This window comes from Medicago truncatula, chromosome 4 (assembly GCF_003473485.1).
Source record: "Medicago truncatula cultivar Jemalong A17 chromosome 4, MtrunA17r5.0-ANR, whole genome shotgun sequence".
In the NCBI taxonomy this organism is placed as follows: Eukaryota; Viridiplantae; Streptophyta; class Magnoliopsida; order Fabales; family Fabaceae; genus Medicago; species Medicago truncatula.
This window is the reverse complement of record NC_053045.1, coordinates 45,876,340-45,894,911: the sequence shown is the minus strand read 5'-3', so window position 1 is coordinate 45,894,911 and position 18,572 is coordinate 45,876,340. Positions and strand designations below refer to the sequence as shown.

The 18,572-nt window shown below is 33.1% G+C and overlaps 3 protein-coding genes across 3 annotated transcripts; 1 reads left to right on the top strand and 2 right to left on the bottom strand.

The window, feature by feature from the left end:
* Positions 1-1,771: 1,771 nt before the first annotated feature.
* On the bottom strand, positions 1,772-3,212 carry LOC25493340 (polygalacturonase inhibitor 2). The gene has a single exon (XM_013601822.3). It carries the CDS (start codon positions 3,152-3,154, stop codon positions 2,132-2,134), a length of 1,023 nt encoding a protein of 340 aa, XP_013457276.2. The 5' UTR covers positions 3,155-3,212; the 3' UTR covers positions 1,772-2,131.
* Positions 3,213-7,750: 4,538 nt separating this feature from the next.
* LOC25493338 (cell division control protein 2 homolog 2) lies at positions 7,751-13,409 on the top strand. The gene is made up of 9 exons (XM_013601820.3): positions 7,751-7,908; positions 7,997-8,040; positions 8,138-8,322; positions 9,265-9,385; positions 10,003-10,176; positions 11,122-11,285; positions 11,987-12,074; positions 12,155-12,208; positions 12,925-13,409. The coding sequence occupies exons 2-9, from the start codon at positions 8,032-8,034 to the stop codon at positions 13,012-13,014; spliced, it is 885 nt and encodes a 294-aa protein (XP_013457274.1). The 5' UTR covers positions 7,751-7,908; positions 7,997-8,031; the 3' UTR covers positions 13,015-13,409.
* A 3,333-nt stretch (positions 13,410-16,742) lies between these two features.
* LOC25493337 (protein LIGHT-DEPENDENT SHORT HYPOCOTYLS 4) lies at positions 16,743-18,295 on the bottom strand. Its single transcript, XM_013601819.3, has one exon. The coding sequence runs from the start codon at positions 17,791-17,793 to the stop codon at positions 17,089-17,091; it is 705 nt and encodes a 234-aa protein (XP_013457273.1). The 5' UTR covers positions 17,794-18,295; the 3' UTR covers positions 16,743-17,088.
* Between the last annotated feature and the right edge of the window lie 277 nt (positions 18,296-18,572).

Here is an 18,572-nt window from a genome sequence, read left to right as displayed (position 1 = left end):
CCGATACATGTCTGATACTTTCCGATACGTATCAGAAGAGTATCCAAAGATTAAATTTTATTTTTTTAAAAAAATAATTATCCGATAATTCCCGATACATATCAGGAGAGTATCTGATGATTATTCTGCACCGATATCTGCCCCGATATTTCTCAATTAATTAACTAAAATAACTTAACTCTTGAGTACCGATGTGTTCTTTTCTTGATATATAGTATAGGACTAACAATGTTCCTTTTGGATATAATATAGCACTAATGGTGCTCTTTTTGGGATATATTGGGTATGTAATCGACTAATCACCGTTCTCATCTCGCCGTCACCACCACCATTCTTGGCCGCCATCTCTTCTATTTACCACCACCGCGATCTCAGAACCTAGAAATCAGAGGAAGAACAAGAAAACAGATCTAAGAAAGAGGGAGGGAGAGATCCGATCAGACAGAGGAGAGGAGGGGGAGAAGGTAAGGCGTGGAGAGAGAAAACAGAACTGAACTAATTGTTTTTTGACAAATTTTATGGTACACCCAACATTTTGAGTGTACCGGTACATCAAAGCATTAAATTAATAATTAAATTAGTTGTTTTTTTTTTAGAAAAAAGAATTATTTTCTATCATTGATAGTTATAATAATTAAATCTTATTTAACAAAAGCGTCGATGAAATAAAATTTACTTTTTTTGAATTTTTATTGCTCATAATGAAGAATATTGATTATTTTTTACGAGAAAATGTTAAAAATTTAATATAATCCTTATAAACAATGAAATGATGTTTTTTTCTCATGACATGATGTTTTCAAAAATATAAATATTGACAATAACTACTTATTTCATAAAATGATCGTTAATATATAAATTTATGAAGTAAAACTACCGTAGAAGTTCCCTTGTTTTTTTTGTTTTGTTTTTATTATTGTTTTTGTTGGACCAATCAAAATTTGCCAAGTCAAGAGTGGTTGGAAGGGTGTAGAATAGAAGGTGTGTCTATCTATAATTTTCCATTTGTAGTAATGTCCTACATGTTACTTTTCACGAAGATGGTTAATACATCATTTATACAATGAATCAAAAAATTTAAATGTTTCTTATAAATAGGACTAGAGGGAGTATCTCTTTTGGTTATAAAAAAAAAAAAAAAATATTACATAAAGATATTATGGGATACATATATTTTTAGAGTTGTGTTTTATGAAGATCAAAATATAGAGCAATTCTTGGGTGGTCGCAATGATTTGAACATTTCATTTGGTCACACATATAAAAAGAAAAGGTAGGAAAAATAGTAATTAAATAATGATTAATTTTCAAATGATTATAACATGTGTACTTTTTTGTGTGTGATTAAATAAAGTATCCAAATTTTTATGTCCACCTAAAAAAATATTCCAAAATATATGAAACTATACATGCAATCTCTATTTTTCTCATAATTCTTTTTTTATCTTTTACAATTTACATGTATTTCTAAAGTACACCTAAAAACCAAATGACAACGCATTTGACTTTGAGATTTGATATCAATGTATCATTTTTCTATTTTTTGATGAATTTATTTCATATGATAATGTAAAAAAGAAAAAAAAATCTCCTTTTTATTTAACAAACTGGCCCCACCCAGCTGTAGAGTTAGCATCTCTCTATTTACCAGTCTCTTCATTTCTCTCTATTTATTACTACTAGTCAGGATGCACTTTTGCCCCCTTCACTTGAGAACAAGTTAACAAGATTTTGCATTCCGTAAAAGTTGAATCAACCAATGAGAAAAGTATTAAGATACATAACTCCCTTTGCCAAATTCAGTCAATCAATCATAGATCATAATCATCATATTATTGAAAATAACTTGACCATTATTTCCAGTCACACATACCTGCTGGTAAAACTTAATTACATTTTATCAAAATTAATCTCATTTTTTAATATATCAAGATAAGTACTCTTTGAGCCTGAAGATCTTCCCTACCTTGGACTGGGGCACCATTCCCTCATCCTAAATTTCTTGGAACCAAAAAAAAAAAAATACACCTCTTCTTATGGATTACTATAATTTAAACGAAGGTCCACCACCATCTTCTTTATTCAAAACTCGTATATATAGATATAGTTTTGTGGGATCCATTAATTCAAATCAAGTCTTGCAAGCAGGAAGAGGAGAACCACACAAGCACTTATTAAGAACATAACAACTCGCATCAAACCTTGTGTTCATTGGAATCTGACCACACAAATTATTATCGCTCACGTTCAACTTATGCAGATACCTGAGCTCCGAGAGTCTCTCTGGTAGCTTACCATATATTTTATTGTGCCTTATATCCAACTTATTCAAATCCTTCGATAACCCAACTTTCGAAATATCAAAAGCAAACGAATTACTCCCCAATGTTATCGTATAAGTGAGTATATTTGACTTAAAAAACATGGACGCATCACCCTCAAACGCGTTATGTGACAAGTCCACATCAGCAAGGTTCAGTTTCCGGAGGGAAGCCGGAATCTTCCCGGAGAGTCGGTTTCGCGAGAGAAGCAACCCGGTAAAGAGAGGCGGAAATGAGCCGTAAGATTCTGGTATTGTGCCGGTGAGTTGGTTATCGTTGAATGCGATTCCAGCGAGGGTTGGGATAGTTGAGAGTGAAGCGGGGAGGGGACCGGTGAGTTTGTTGCTATTGAAGGAGATGGTTACTAGTGTTTTGATCTGTGAGAGAGTGTAAGGTATCTCCCCGGAGATGTTGGTTTGGATGATGTAGATATAATTGAGTTTGGAGAGTTTGGAGATGGAAGGAGGGATAGGGCCAACAAGGTTGGGCATGTAGGCCAGATAGAGGACGTTTAGGGAAGGGAGATTGAATATGGAAGGTGGAATTGGGACAGGTTTAGGGAGGTTGATGTTTTCGAGATCAAGACCGGTGATACGGTAGGTTCGGTTGAAGTTGTCACAATCTACACCTAGCCATGTACTGTTACAGCAGTCGATGGTTGGATCCCATGAAGAGAGTTGGCTAGGGTTGCCAAATTCTTTCTTTATTTGGAGTAGGGTTCTTTTGTCATCTGGGTTGCAGTTTTCTGAGTGTGAAAGAATGAAGTGATTTGTGGTTAGGATTATGAGTAGAAGGTATATGCATGAGGTGAAGTTCATGGTTGATGGTATCATGTGTTTCAATTACTTGTTGCTGGGACTGGGATATTTATAGGCTTGTATGTGCAGTAGCTATGAGGATAAGAGCTTGCATTACTGAATAGTGGCTTTTGTGACAGCTAGTTTGGAAGGTATATTTTATCGTCAAACATTTCATGCTTGCTTGCGGTCAACTCACACGTTAATGTGGTACAACGTTAATGCCACTGTCAACATAATTAATCACTTTTAGTGATAACTTTTTTCCACCCTTTTTATTGAACAATAACATTAGACAAAGAAAAATGAAGATAGAAAATAAAATTACAATAAAAATATGAGAGATTAAGTTGCACAAAAGTTGTTTAAAAATTATTGTTCAAATAATTATCATTTTATAATATTAATGTAACATTTATTATTTTTTCTATTAATATCTTTATTTATTGAATTCTCTTTTATTTAACTAATTCACTAAATTAATGAATAAGTTTTAGTACATTACACTAGTTTTATCATTAAAATCAAATTAATTAATCATTTTCGTAAAATTTGCCCACAACTCTAAAACGACTATTAAAATGAGACGAATGGAGGAACAAAGTGGAGTATAACAAAGATAAAAATTATTAATTGAAAATTGTTTCAATTTATTTCTTAAAATTTAAAATTTTTTTAATAAATACTTACTATTTGAGCAATTTTTAACATGTGTTATAAAATGCACGTTAACATAATTATGATTCATTGTAGTTATTATTTTTCTGCATTCACGCAATCAATACATCAGTGATCTCATGATCTTGATCGGGTGATTCAGAAGAAAAAAATATTTAATTTTTATTTTATAATTCTTAAAATACCGAACTCAAATCAAGATCGTCCGATCTTAATTGAACGGTCGCCGAAGCATGACTGCGCGACGACTGAATCACTTCATGACGGTTGCCGATTATGATCCTATTCGCATGAGCCTTTGTTTTATTTATTGTCAATTTATGAAATAGATAGACATAATTGGAAGGTTAATGAGACTGAATAAAAGAGTCTACTTATTGAAGTGGATCTCATTAATTTATCACATGTGTTTATATCTCTCATAAATAAACATAAATGAAATCTTGATAAATAGAACAAATACGTACTCTTCTAATAAAGGTGAGAGCCAATGACAAATTTGAAGTTTAACCCCTGCAACATCCATTGAAGTGTGTGGTAGATAACGTTTAAACCAACTTCTAATATGATTCAGAGACTGGGCACGATAACCTTCTCTTTTTGAGTTCCTGAAGAGGAGATGATTAAATGGTTAATAGAAATCCTAGCTTAAGTCATTGATAATTAGTATTAAGCTAAGGGTCCTACTAACCGGTGCTTTCGGGGGATTGGTTAAGCATACTATAAAAGAGAATTATTACAATAAAAGGAAACTGTTTTTAACATTATTATAAATTAATTACACAATTTCAATACATTAACTACTATATAATTTCCTTTTTCATACCCTTAACCATTACCCTGGAGCACCGGTTAACATTTCCCTTAAGTTAATTATATATGGAGAAGAGCTTGGTACCATGTAGATGAGAGATGGGAAAAAATGGGGTTTACATTCGCTATGGTAACATGTAACTTTGTTAGCCGGTAAGACTTGTTAGTTTCACAAGTTTGTAAGACTTATTAATTTGTTAATATAATTGATTTTTTTTTTATTTTTCTTTAAATATTGTGTGGTGCATAAAAAAATATTGCCAAAATTTTGTTATTAAAAAATTATTTAATTTAGGTAAAAGTATTATTTGTAAAATGGAAGAAAAAAAAAAGTACACTATAATATTGGTAAAACAACATTTAATTTAATGTTGCATTGAACTTTAAAAATGACGGTTAAATAGGAACAAAATTTTTCTTCAAAAATAACACTTAGAAAGAAACGGAGGGAATATTTGTAACTGGCGGTTGCTATAGCTCTGAAATTTTGTCCACGGCCTAAAATTACCGTTGGTATAAGCTATTGGGACAGTAATTTTCCGTTGGTATACAAAATTTCAATAGAAAGGAAACGAAGTTGGACAGTGTGGGGATGAGGATAATAGCTTGCGTTACTTAATAGAAAGGAAACGAGGGAAGTAACTTTTTATTGTCAAACATTTGATGGTTATAGTCAACTGACACGCTATTATGGTATAACGTTCAGTGGCGGATCTTCTAAGGGGCAGGCAGGTGCCATGGCATCCCCCAGATTTCCCTTATATATTAGATTAGATGTATAATCTCATTAACAATTTAGTTGTTGCAGTGGTAAGGGGTGCCATGAATTGGGAAAGGTTGCAGGTTCAATACTGTCTAGTCTTCTTTTTACATCTTTTACTTTTAAAAATTGTATTTAAAAAACAATTCTGATGGGATTCAAACCCACAATCTCTTGATGCTTTCAAAGGATTTATGCCGCTAGATTAGTTATCATTTATTGTTAGTTTTTAAAACTGTTTAATATATATTCCATGGAAGTTTGGCACCCCCAAAAAATTTACTCAAGATCCGTCACTGACAATGTTAATGCCATTCTGAACATTATTAATGGAGATGTGGGGATGTAGATATGCTTGTTGGATTCAATAGAACCACAAAAAGTATTACTAAACAACATGTTAATACTTCTTAAACAACCAATATGCCAATAAATACTTTGAACTTTGTATTAAGGCTATATTTTATTATTTTTTGGAACTATTTTATTACCATTATTATGCATGTGTGCATATGTATATAGGCCAGAGCTAGTTTAATTACATGGCACATGTAAGATTTTTCAAGTCTATTTAAACAAATAGATTGTTTATAGAGTATGAACATAACCTTTTTACGAAATGAGTTAGATCGAACTAAATTTTAAGTAAGTCAGATCATAGGTTCTATCAGACTCTATGAATCAATCTTGAGATTGAAAGTGAGAAAAATACAAGAAGGAGAGGGGTTGAATTGTGTTAGTTTTTTCTTCGTTTTCTCCTAAACTGAAAACACTGATCATAAGCAAATAGAGTTCTTATTCTGAAGTAATTTCCAGAACTAAATAGCAGTGGATAAAACAGAGAGAGAAATAAGAAAGACACAAAACAATTATACAGGTTCCTTCCACAAACCGGAAGTAGTCCTGTCCCCCTTGCACTTTATAAGGAGAGTTCACTAAAATGTAATATCCGATTACAATTGATCACTGCTAAAACTAGCAAGAGACTTCAAATGCTCAAGCACAACTGCAAGAGATTTCGTATGCTCCTGAACACAATAAAGAGACTTCTAATGCTCAAGTACAACTGCAAGAGACTTCTAAATTCAAACAGAATTGCATAGAAAATTGTTTGAGGTTGAACACTTGATATACAATCAGTGGTGTTCACAATACAAATCAGATACAGACTCTTAAGACTCTAGAATTTCTAAGATATGAACTTTGATAAGAAATTCTAAGTGAACATTTGATGCAGAACAATTTCAATAGAGTTTTGGCGCTTGTAAATTGTTGTAGAGTCTTGCCATTCTCTAAGTTTTCACTCCTTTATATAGAGGTGTGAAAGAGACGTTGTGAATTGCCAGCACATCAAAATAGAGTCGTTTGAAGCTTTGATCAATCACCAATGATCTTTTGCCTGATATAGTTATTGTCCTATGAAGGATCAATTTCAAATCCATTCCCAGTATGTAGGAACATTGTTGCAGGCAGAGTTGTTATCCTTGTCCTGTAGCAGAGACACAAACTGAGTAGTGGAGATAGTGGTTGTACACTTCGTACAATTGTACTATGTCAACGCTCTTCAAAGAACAAGCATCCAATGCCTTCAAATCCTTTCAAAATAGTTGTTGCTTCACTTTTTCAGTCTTCTGCGATGCTTAGATGAGATTAAATCCATTGAACAACCTTTGAAGCTTTAAGTCTTGCATCTCATGATGAATTCACTACACTTCTCGTACATTTGAACAAATATTAACATATCCAATTGATAATTTTAATACCTTGTTATCATCAAAACTCTCAAAGGGTAATGTTAAACACATTTTGTTCCAACAAAGATTATTTTATTCAAACTAATAATTGTTACCAGAAGGAGATGAGATTATGAGAATACATTTGATGCACCAAATGGGTGGTGGCCGAACAAACAATTGGTACGTGAAACACACTTATCTTATTTAGTAATACTTAAATTTATATTTACGATGTTTATTTCATGATAATAAGTTTGAACTTGACTTATTATATGTCAAATGTTTTATTTTAAGTCCGATATGATCTAATCTTTTTAAAAGTTTGACATAATCGATTAACTTGTTTAAAAGCTTATTTCGTGTTAAGATCTTCAGAAAAACATCCAACCTACTTCTTAACCGACTAACATGTCAATTAATACTCTAAATTTTGCTGTAAGACTTTATTATTTATATATACATAATATTATGTCCTAACAAATCTAATAAATTTTCTGGAAGCCTAAGTGTGGAGTATTTAAACACATTTTTTTCTTCTTTCAAAAGAGCATGATTTTAGCTATTCTATTAAACGAGCTGGGCCGAACAAAACTTTAAGTAAGTCAGATCATAGACATGAATTATGCGGATCAATAGAGGGAGTTTTACTCAAGATAATTTAAAAAATGGATTAAAAATAAAAAAAACAAAATTATTTATCAATAAATAGAGGGTGAGAAATGAAATGAGAAAGACTTGACACAGAAAAGAGGCGGAGACTGTATGAGACCACACGGCGCGCTGTCTGTGTAACCGTTTCTCTGGTAACTGCTCAGATCTTCTTCTTCAATTTTCCTGAATTCTCTCTAATTTCACTCCCTGATTTTCTTATCTCTCTTTGTTGTTACTTAGAATTTCAACATCGCTTTGAACTTTAAGCGCTTCGGATGGAACAGGTCAGTGAAAACTTAAAAGCACTTCTAGTTTTAAGTTACAAAATTATTATATCATCCGATTATTGATTTATTTAATTGGTTTTGTGAATATTTACAGTACGAGAAAGTTGAGAAGATAGGTGAAGGTACATACGGTGTGGTTTACAAGGCTCGTGACCGTGCTACCAATGAGACGATCGCTTTGAAGAAGATTCGTCTTGAGCAGGAAGATGAGGGAGTTCCGAGTACCGCGATTCGAGAGATTTCTCTCTTGAAAGAAATGCAGCACAGGAACATTGTTAGGTATTGTGATTAGTAATGAAATTGATGCACTAAGCAATAGTATTATGCTTGAAATTTGGAAGATTAATGTTTAATGCATGGTTTAGCGTGTGACATGGTGTTTATCTTGTGATATTTTTTGCACATTGATGTTATGGTTATAGATCTGCATAAAACACCAATTTTTGGCATTTAAATTATGACAAGTTGGTTTGATTACTCTCATATGTTTCTGTGTGATTATTTGTCACTGCAATGCTACTTATATTATCGTGTGATCTGTGTTCTTTATGATTCTGTCGCTGTCTTGTGGCAAATGTGATACTCTAAAGCTATTTATGCTGTTGAGATTAGGATTGGTTGGAACAGGAAAACCTGTTGACTTAAGCCCCGATGGATATGTTGTTTTTAATTAGTTCATAGTTCATGCATTGTTGTTCTAATGTTATTCTGCCTAGTGTTGAAACACAGAGTTTATCTTGTGTTATTTTTGGTGCATTGATGTTATAGGTATAGATCTGCATATAAACCAATTTTTGGCATTTGAATCATGACAGCATATGACAAAAAGATTGTTCGGTTACTCTCATATGTCTATGCGTGATTATTTTGAGATGGCTAAACTAGTGTATGATGATGTTTCTGATAGTTTATGGCTTTGCGAATTGAAAATATATTTGTATTATTCTGGTTGTGTCAATGCTGCATATGTGGCACTGCAATGCTACCTACATAATTGTCTGATCCGTGTTCTTTACGATTCTACATCTGTCTTGTGGAAAATGTGATACTCTAGTTCCATTTATACCGTTAAAATTAGGATTGGGTGGAACAGGAAAACCTGTTGCTTAATTCCCGTTTGATATGCTGTTTCGATTAGTTCATACGTTGTTGTCCACATTTTATTCTGGTTCTTTAACTATTTGCTTATTGAGTTAAGTTTGGTGGTTATGTGGATGACAGGTTGCAGGATGTGGTGCACAGTGAGAAGCGATTGTATCTGGTTTTTGAGTACCTTGACTTAGATCTAAAGAAGTTTATGGATTCATCTCCAGAATTTGCAAAAGATCAACGGCAAATAAAGGTCTGTGATTATTTATGAAGTCGAGTGATGGGTTGGTTAAGTTTGTTCTTTAGTGTGTTGATTGGGGCTGTTAAGTGCTTAAAGCTGTGCTTGCTGAAACTGAAGTAGGATTACCTGTTCTTGACAAAAAAATAAACCGGCCTTTAGTATACTGAAACTGAATGTGCTTGCTGCTTAAAAGGAGTTCTCTATTTCTGAGAAAAAAATAAACTAATCATATCATATTTATTTTCAATTTGGCAGCATATTCCAATATTAGGTACAATAGTTACTAGTTGATCAGAAGGAACTCTTCTTTTCTGCTGCAGAGCATTACATGACAATAAAAATGTCGTATTAATTTGCATCCTTTTTATTTTATTAGATTTTGGTTCCCCTTTTTATTGCCTGCCTCAACGTTCAAGTATCTGAGCTTGAGCATATTTGTATTACTTTCCTGTTAACTTTCCCTTCCCGTTTTATTGTGCATTTTTTTTTATCATGACTGAATATTTCTACCTTATCACGCATCATTAACATGAATGTATTTTATCACGGTTTGAAAAGGTGATGATCTAATAATGGCAAAGTGGAACAATTAATTTGGAATTTGAATTGCTTAATGATGCTTTCTGCAGATGTTCCTTTATCAAATTCTCTGTGGCATTGCTTACTGTCATTCTCATAGAGTTCTTCATAGAGACTTGAAACCACAGAATCTGTTGATTGATCGCAGCTCTAATGCGCTAAAGCTTGCAGATTTTGGATTGGCCAGGGCATTTGGAATTCCTGTTAGGACATTTACACATGAGGTTTGTGTACCATATATTGGCTTTTGGAATTTGGACATCTACGGAGATTATAAAAATTTGAAATGAATGGGCATATGTTCAAGAATTAATTAAGTACTCATGCCTAACTTTAATGTTTGAATAATTTTGAACTTCAAACTTTAGTCGAAAACCTTACTGGTTTATAATGCTAAAGCGATGCAATTGATCTTGAAAACAAGATTTGTCAGTTTATCATTTCTTCTCCCTGACTATAATTTGTTGGATCCTCCTAGTAGGCCACTGACTAGTGAGAAATTCAATCAAATTATGGAGGATAGTTTGATTAAAAGTGGTAAAGAGAAACCTAAGAAGGCTTTAGTAGAAGAGACCGGTATTATGACCTTTCTCTAGATGATTTTGCTGAAATGGTTACTGACACAGCCCTATGCCATTTATTTGCTCATTTTGTCAACTCACTTACTGGGTGAAGGCTCGATGGTTTCTGTTGTTCATTATTTGTCTTTCCCCCTAATGGATTGCTGCTAATTTTAACATTCATTTACATAGGATAAACTGAATTTAACTCCCAAATTAACTTAAGGGAATTGCCTCATGGGAACTCTGAAATCTTATGGCCTGTTTTGTTATCCATCTAACTAATTTTGAGACTGTTGCCATTCTTATAAATTTGAAAATTTAATTAAATACATGAATACAAGTTAGTGAGTTCTACAAGTAAACATAGGAAGCAAAAATCCTTCGTCCATTGTTCTTTTTGGCTTTGTTATGATTTTGTGTCAGGTATTTTGTAGTCTTTATTTCTTTCAAGTACAAATGATTGAAATTATTAAATTAAAAGATTTATAGTAGATTCTGTAAGAACATAGAGATATTGTGAATAAGTATAATGGTAGAGGGGCTTTTAAAGTATAATATTTGTTCCTATTTCTTCATTGTGGTTTTACTTTTGGTGATTGTTTTTAGGTGGTGACACTCTGGTACAGAGCTCCAGAAATATTGCTTGGGTCTCGTCATTATTCTACCCCGGTTGATGTCTGGTCAGTGGGATGCATATTTGCAGAGATGATAAACCAACGGCCACTTTTCCCAGGGGACTCTGAGATTGATGAATTGTTTAAAATATTCAGGTACATAGCTTTTTTGCCATAAGTTTTACAGTTCATTAGAAATCATAGTAAAATTTTTCTGATAAGAATTTGGCACAGAATGCCTCCTAAACTCATTAAAAGTCTCTGCACTTCAATTGTAATTATGGCTCAGATGTGTACTGGGATTTTCTATCTGTTGATTAATCTTAATGATTAGGAGGTTACCAATTTTTTCAGTTTTTAATAGTTCAAATAGTCTTGATAGAGATTCTGATGGAAGATTCTGAGTACTGTATGCAGTACTTTGATAGAAGGATGCAAATAATATGTAGGTTATATGAACTCTCTGATGCCTGTATTTTACATCAAAATTTCTCAGAGCTTTGAGACCATTTGGATTTGGTTGGTAGTTATGAGGATAAAGCTGGATTTCGGGCAATGTTTTGTAATCTAGTTTAGGGCTTTGTGACAAAAAGTGGAGGAACTGAAGAGATCCATTTAGAGATTTATAACATATTTTACCAGGGTTTTTCGTCATTTCAAAATATAGGCCAGGGACCATTATACTCCTGGTATTGCGATCTATATAATGCAAACAAAATCAATATATTTTGCTTCCAAACAGGCATGTAACAAACAAATAAACAGTATATTATGCATGCTTATAATTCCTTGCATGCTTATAATTCCTCTAAAAAAAATGTATGCTTATAATTTTTCACATTGTTCATTGTATGAAGAATCACGGGTACACCGAATGAGGAAACATGGCCTGGAGTGACTTCATTGCCTGATTTTAAATCAGCCTTTCCCAAGTGGCCAGCTAAGGTAATTAAACGAATCTTTAACTTACATTAATTAATGTTAGGATTCTATTGCCCATTTTAACCTTACTTTGTATTTTGTAGGACCTGGCAACTCAAGTCCCAAATCTGGAGCCAGCTGGTCTTGATCTTCTATCTGTAAGTTACAACATCAAATATGATATTTTTCAAATAATGTAGGAAATAAATATTTCTCTATTATGGCGATAAATAGAAATGAAACACTATATGTATTTTGTTATCAATGAAGAGGAAGTAATATCTGTTACTTTAGAACTGTGATCAAACTAAAGATCTACATTAATTCACTTGGGTTGGCCTGGTGATGTTGGCTTGGGACCTTGGAGTGTGCTCCTCTCAAGGTCTCAGGTTCGATTCTCCCCAGTGTCAATTTCAGCGGGCTAGTTTGGCTTCTTTGGAAGAAGAAAAAAACAAACTAAAGATCCACATTTCGGAGTAATTAGAAAAACACATGTATTAGTTGGAAATGTTTCTCATAAGGTTTTAGATGAACGCTGCATTTATTTGGCAAATAACGACTGATTGTAGCTAAACTTTCACTATTCGGACATGGAAATATTAACCATGCAAAACGGTGATACTAGGTCACAAGTATTTCCTTTTAGTCAATTATAATGAACTTCATCAGTCATGATTTTACCAATTAGTAATGTTCAAATCGAGCAAGGTTTGAACTGAAAGGATAGGGAGAGGGAAAGTGATTGTCCTCTGTTTTATGTCCTTCGCTTCAAATCTACTAACATGCATGTTTTATATCCTTCCTTAAAATTCTTTTCATTGATTTTCTCTGGTTCTTACTTTGGTTTGTGGATGTGTTGTGTATTGTATTCCAGAATATGCTTTGCTTGGATCCCACCAGAAGAATTACCGCCAGGGGCGCTCTTGAGCATGAATACTTCAAAGACATTAAGTTTGTCCCATGAGTTCTTGGCTTCACGGAAGAGGTGTCTATATTATTGTGTGTATCATTTATGGGTTTTGACTCAGAAATGGGTGCTATCCTTGGTATTTTCTTCAATGCTTGGACTGAGTAATATTTAATTTATTGGTTCTTACAGATTTTTTTAGATTCAGCTTGAGTGTGATCATACTGCCTATTACCTTTTTTAAATGTCTTAGTCCCAGTACAATGCAACCAGCAAATTTCCTGTTTGGTTGATGTATAATATTAATAGACATTGTTGAATGGTGGTTGTAGAACAAATGTTACTCCTACTGGCATGGAGCATGTAAATTTGACTTCCGTTCATGTCTGTAAGTTGTTTTTATCTGCTTTCTCGAATTGGCATTAGATTCGTTCAATGAAACAATTCAAATATCCTGAAAGTATTTTTTTTAAATAAAATAGAAACTGATGCAAGTTTGCATGCTTTCTCAAATTAGCATTAGATTAATTCCAATGTAACAACATACAATCAGTGTCGGATCTCTATAGGGACATAGGAATGACATTCCCAAAGTCTCAAAATTTTCATTTATATTAGGTATACAGATGCATTTTAGCTAATTATATACTATGTTAGACTTTGCATTTATATCACAAGTGAATGATGCGGACACAAGTTGTGTTCCATGAGTTCGAGTCCTGCAATTTCTCTTGTGGTGCAGTTCGGATTATAGAATCCGAATGGTATAAATACCCTATAAAACTCCAATAGGGTGGTGACATGTGTTTAAACCATCGATATAATTAATTTGTGGTGACTGCTAATATGTGAGTTTAAAAGATTGGACAATCACAGTGAAGTTAAAAAATAACCATTGATCTAATAATAAAATAATACAATGGTCAATGGTTATATTTTTTGAAACGGCGCCATTGTACTAGACTATTCATATTAAATCTTGACCATTTTATTTATTTAGTCAATGTTTATATTTTAACTTCACTATGATGATCCAATCTTTTAGCTTCACTTTGCTAACTGTCACTTTAATTTGCTTAGACGTATAGTGCACTACTTAATTGAAAAATTTGGAAGGCTGCTTTAATTTGTTTATAGATGTTTTGTGCACTTAAGTTTGGAAGGTTGAAACATTAAAGTTGTGTTGTTGCAAACCACACTCCAAAAAAACAGATCGAAGGAGAAAGCGTGATGCATATCACCCACTTCACCATCTTCTCCATGAAGCAGTGGAAGCTTTTCTTTAGTGCGGGTCATTCAAACTTTTGATTCTGCTGAATAAATACCGTAAATTAATGGGAAAAACAGTAAAGACAGATATACCCCCCACCATTCAAGAGATGGGATGGATTGATTCTCAACACCGCAAACTTAGAGCATCTACAATGGTGAAGTCTTCACCATTTAAGACTTAGTACCTAATAGGTACTTCCATTGTGGGAAAATTTTTTGGAGGTCTTCTAAGACTTGGGGTCTAACTTAAACCCTCATCTTTAAGTGGTTCCCACACACTTTTTTTATTAAAATAATATGTTAGTGGTGGAATTTAAATGATTAAGAGTTATTGATGGGACCCATTTAGACTTTTTGTTAGAATATCTTCATTGGAGTGACTTAGAGCACCTCCAATGGTGAACTCTCACAATTATTATTTTGTAAGTCCCGTAATGTCACATCATTTTGAAGCAACTCACTTATTTTGCACTTCAACGTGAATTTTAAAAGAACTCATATCAGGTTCCACGTTTTTACCTCAAATATTAATGTTTTATCTATATTTAATTTTATCACAACTCATTGGGTCCCAATATTTTAGAAAGGTGATAATTCTATTGTTATTTTAATCAAAGTAACCAAGATAAAAGTTGCCTCAGAAAGCAACGGTTCCTCCAAGCTGGAGTACTCCAATAGCAAATTTTGTAAAAAAACCACAATTTGAGTTGCTCCATGCTGGCGGACAAAGGAAAATGTGAGCCATTGGAGTTGCTCTTAGTACTTATTAGGTACTGTTATTATAAAATAATAAAAAAGTAATGTGTACAAGTGAGATTCGTTTAAGACCTTCAATTTGAGGGTCTCCATTGTGGATGTTTTAAGAATTCCCTTGTAGTTAAATGTTATCCATTCAAGATATAATACAATAAGAAAACTTGAATATTTCTCTTCAACTTAAATATTTGTTTTATAATATTCTCATATGCTTCCAGCATGAAACTATAATATTTGTTTAATTGCTTGATTTGATAAGTGATTTGTACTATATTTGTAACTTGATTAGTTTCAAATTCTGTCTTTTTTTATAGAGCAATGATATTTGAACAACCATTTGGTACAACATTTTTGACAATTTTTTCTTTCTCTCTTTTCATTAGTAAAAAATAATGGAGAGAGAAAAAGGAAGAGAAAGTAAAGATATAATGTGAGTATGAAAGAAAAAGTTATCCGTTGTTAGAAAATGATTGTGTAAATATCATTTCTTTTTTTATACAAGGTCTTTAATTGGTTTGTATTTGTCTAAACTATTCCTAGTTTTAGTTTGCCATGCGGTACAAAGAAAAGGGTGGAAGGGTTTGACTTTTGATTTGACACTCAGCCATATAAGTGATTTGGATGGTAAGGAATGAGAAGAATATGGCTTAGCTTTTTATACGTGTTAAGTTGCGTCGTGGAGATGATTTTTGACAAACAAAAAAGCTTAGTCTATTCTATAAGTTTAGTCATTTCCTTCTTAATTATTCCTCATATTTTAATGTGGGTTTGTAATTGGGTTGAGTAACCCCTTAATTATGCTCTTTTATATTTAAATGCTTTCCTGTTGAAAAAAACAAACCTGATTTGTTCAAGTTTGAAACAACCACTTGTAAATCTTTTGTAATTAATTTAACAACCATACTTTTCTATTAAGTAACTATCCACTCATTTATATCAGATGCACACTCATTGAAACAAATAATCACCAATTTACCAAAAGTATTTGCCTTATTTTCCCCAACAAAAGAATTTTTTTAATAATTCTTAGGCTTAAATATGTATTTCATCATGGCAATTAGGGGTCGTTTAAAAATTGATCCCTGTAATCGCTAATTCTGACAATTTATCATTGCATTGTTTAATCATTTAAAATTTCGTCACTCTCCCCACTTAATCACTGCCATGTCACTAATTTGATGACGTGACAATCACAGTCATACATGAAATTCCAATTTTACCCCTGGGTTTCCAATTCTTTCTTCAATATTTTGTCCTCTTCTTAAGGGCAAAATTGGAATTTCATATGTGGTAGTGATTGCCACGTCATCGAATTAGTGACGTGGCAATGATTAAGTTGGTCAAAGGACGAAATTTTAAATGATTAATGATTGCAAGACTAGTTTGCAAAGATTAGCGAATACAGGAACCAGTTTTTAAACGACCTCTAATTGCAAGGATGAAATACATATTTAAAGCATAATTCTTAAAATATACTTGACAGTGTCCTACAAAAAATAAGTTTGTTTAATATAGACCTTTCAAGAAGGGACTAAAGGTGGAAATTCATCATTTAAAAAAAAAAGAATAATAAAAAAAAAGGGAAAGACACAAATATTTTATTAAAATTTACTAAAAACAGTAAGAGAGGTTCACTTTGGACTCTGTTTGGGTGGTCCATATATCAAATCCTTATGCCTTTTTTCCATGTATATTTTGTACTATAAAAATCGAGCTGAAAAGATATATATACTCGAAGGATGGATGTATGACAAACATTTCTAACTGAATTATATAAGAGAATATCATTAATCAAATTCACAACAGTCCTTATACTTTTCCGTTATCCTAAAAACCAAAGCATATAATAGAACGAAGTTTCGGTATTAATTAGAACACTACAGAACACTGATAAGCTATCAATAATGACCACACCCTTATTACATATGTGAGCCCTACCACATTAATCATAGAACCTGACGATCATGATTTTAGAGTTCCTAATCCTACCAACACATGCATGAAATATTAGGTATTATATCTGATAATTAAAGTATACATATATATATATATATATATATATATATATATATATATATATATATATATCTTATCTTAAACAAACTATAATGAGAAATAAGAAACTGCGGCATCATTTCTAGAAGTTGTCCCATTTAAATTTGAGTACTGATCGACAAAACCACCACCATGACCATAACCTGAATTCACTACATCATCATGATGATGCACATGATCATTTTGCACCATAGTCATCGACCCATTTTGTTGATTTTGATTCAGTTTCTTCCTTTTCTTCTTCTCATAACCAATCCCTCTAGCTTTAGCTTGAGCATCTCTAACTTCCCTAAGATACAACCTAACAGCACGTGCTCCAAAAGGGTTCATCTCTTGTGAACCACCGTTCTCTTCAAAAGCAGCACGTAACCTACCAATAAGAGCATCAAGACTTCCCCAAGCTTGTTTCAAAGGACAAGGACATGGACCTGGTGGGTGTGAGTTTCCAAAATAAGCACAGTTTTCAGAATGAACCTTGGTTTTTCCAAACTGATCCAAGTAACGAAGAAACTCAAGAACATGTGCACCACTACAACGTGAGAGTGTTAATGGTGGACGATGGTTTTTTAGGTATTGACCAAAAGTGTTCCAATCACGTCTCTTTTGTGACTCGTACCTGCTTAGTGGTGGAGCAACAGAAACTTGCATTGTTTGTGAAGTTAACAACTCATCACTATGGTTGCTGCTGCTTGAGGAGGAGTTGTTGTAGCTGGATATAGCGGCGGAAGCGGCGGCAGCCACGGCAGCTGACATGTCAATGTTCTCAAAGTTCTGAGCTAGGATATGTGTGTGTTAATGAGCTTGAGCACAAGATGTTTTTGTTATATTCCTGTATTTGGTGGGATACATATATATGTATATGTATATATATAGGTTGTATTGTGGTTTGAGATAGTTGTTCTTTAAAAAGGTACTGTTTTTCAGGTGGGTTTGGTTGGGATTTGTCTAAAGCTAACTAGCTGGCTAAAAGAAGGAAAAATTCGGTGATTTTGAAAAAAATTACTAAGATTAGAATTGATGACATGTGATTGTGGTCAAAAGGAAAGAGATAGAAGTTTGGTATGATTTTGGTAACATGGATGATGGATGGATTCATGTACAGATCCAGTGATGAAGGTTGAAATTCTTGGTCTAGCTAGTTAACCAGGGTTATACTCAATCTTGTGGAGTGATTCTAATTTGTGAGAGGTGATGAGGAATTTATAAAGTTTAAGCAATAAGAATGTGAGGATGATTTGAGGGTGAGGATGAGGTATAGGGTATAGGGGGTAGCAAATTTCATAGCTATAGGGAGACAAAAGAGGGGTCCATGCATTAGAGACTAAGTGATGGCAGTTTGAATATCACTTCACAATAAGTCTATCTCAATCATTGATTGTTAATTTCCTCTATATTATGCTTTTGAAATGGAGGAAAAAACAAAGTTGGGGGAACTTGATTTGGCCTACCTCTTTAAGTAAAGTAAATACAAATACAATTTATACCATTAATTGGAGTGGACATGAAATTGTCAATTTGCACTTGAGATTAAA

What these genes read in the sequence shown, in the direction of transcription:
- LOC25493340 (XM_013601822.3), bottom strand. Translation starts at nt 3,154, where the DNA reads ATGATACCATCAACCATGAACTTCACCTCATGCATATACCTTCTACTC.
- LOC25493338 (XM_013601820.3), top strand. An exon ending in TTAGGACATTTACACATGAG is followed by an intron (nt 10,177 to 11,121) that starts GTTTGTGTACCA and finishes GATTGTTTTTAG; the next exon opens with GTGGTGACACTCTGGTACAG. An exon ending in TTCCCAAGTGGCCAGCTAAG is followed by an intron (nt 12,075 to 12,154) that starts GTAATTAAACGA and finishes TGTATTTTGTAG; the next exon opens with GACCTGGCAACTCAAGTCCC.
- LOC25493337 (XM_013601819.3), bottom strand. Translation starts at nt 17,793, where the DNA reads ATGTCAGCTGCCGTGGCTGCCGCCGCTTCCGCCGCTATATCCAGCTAC.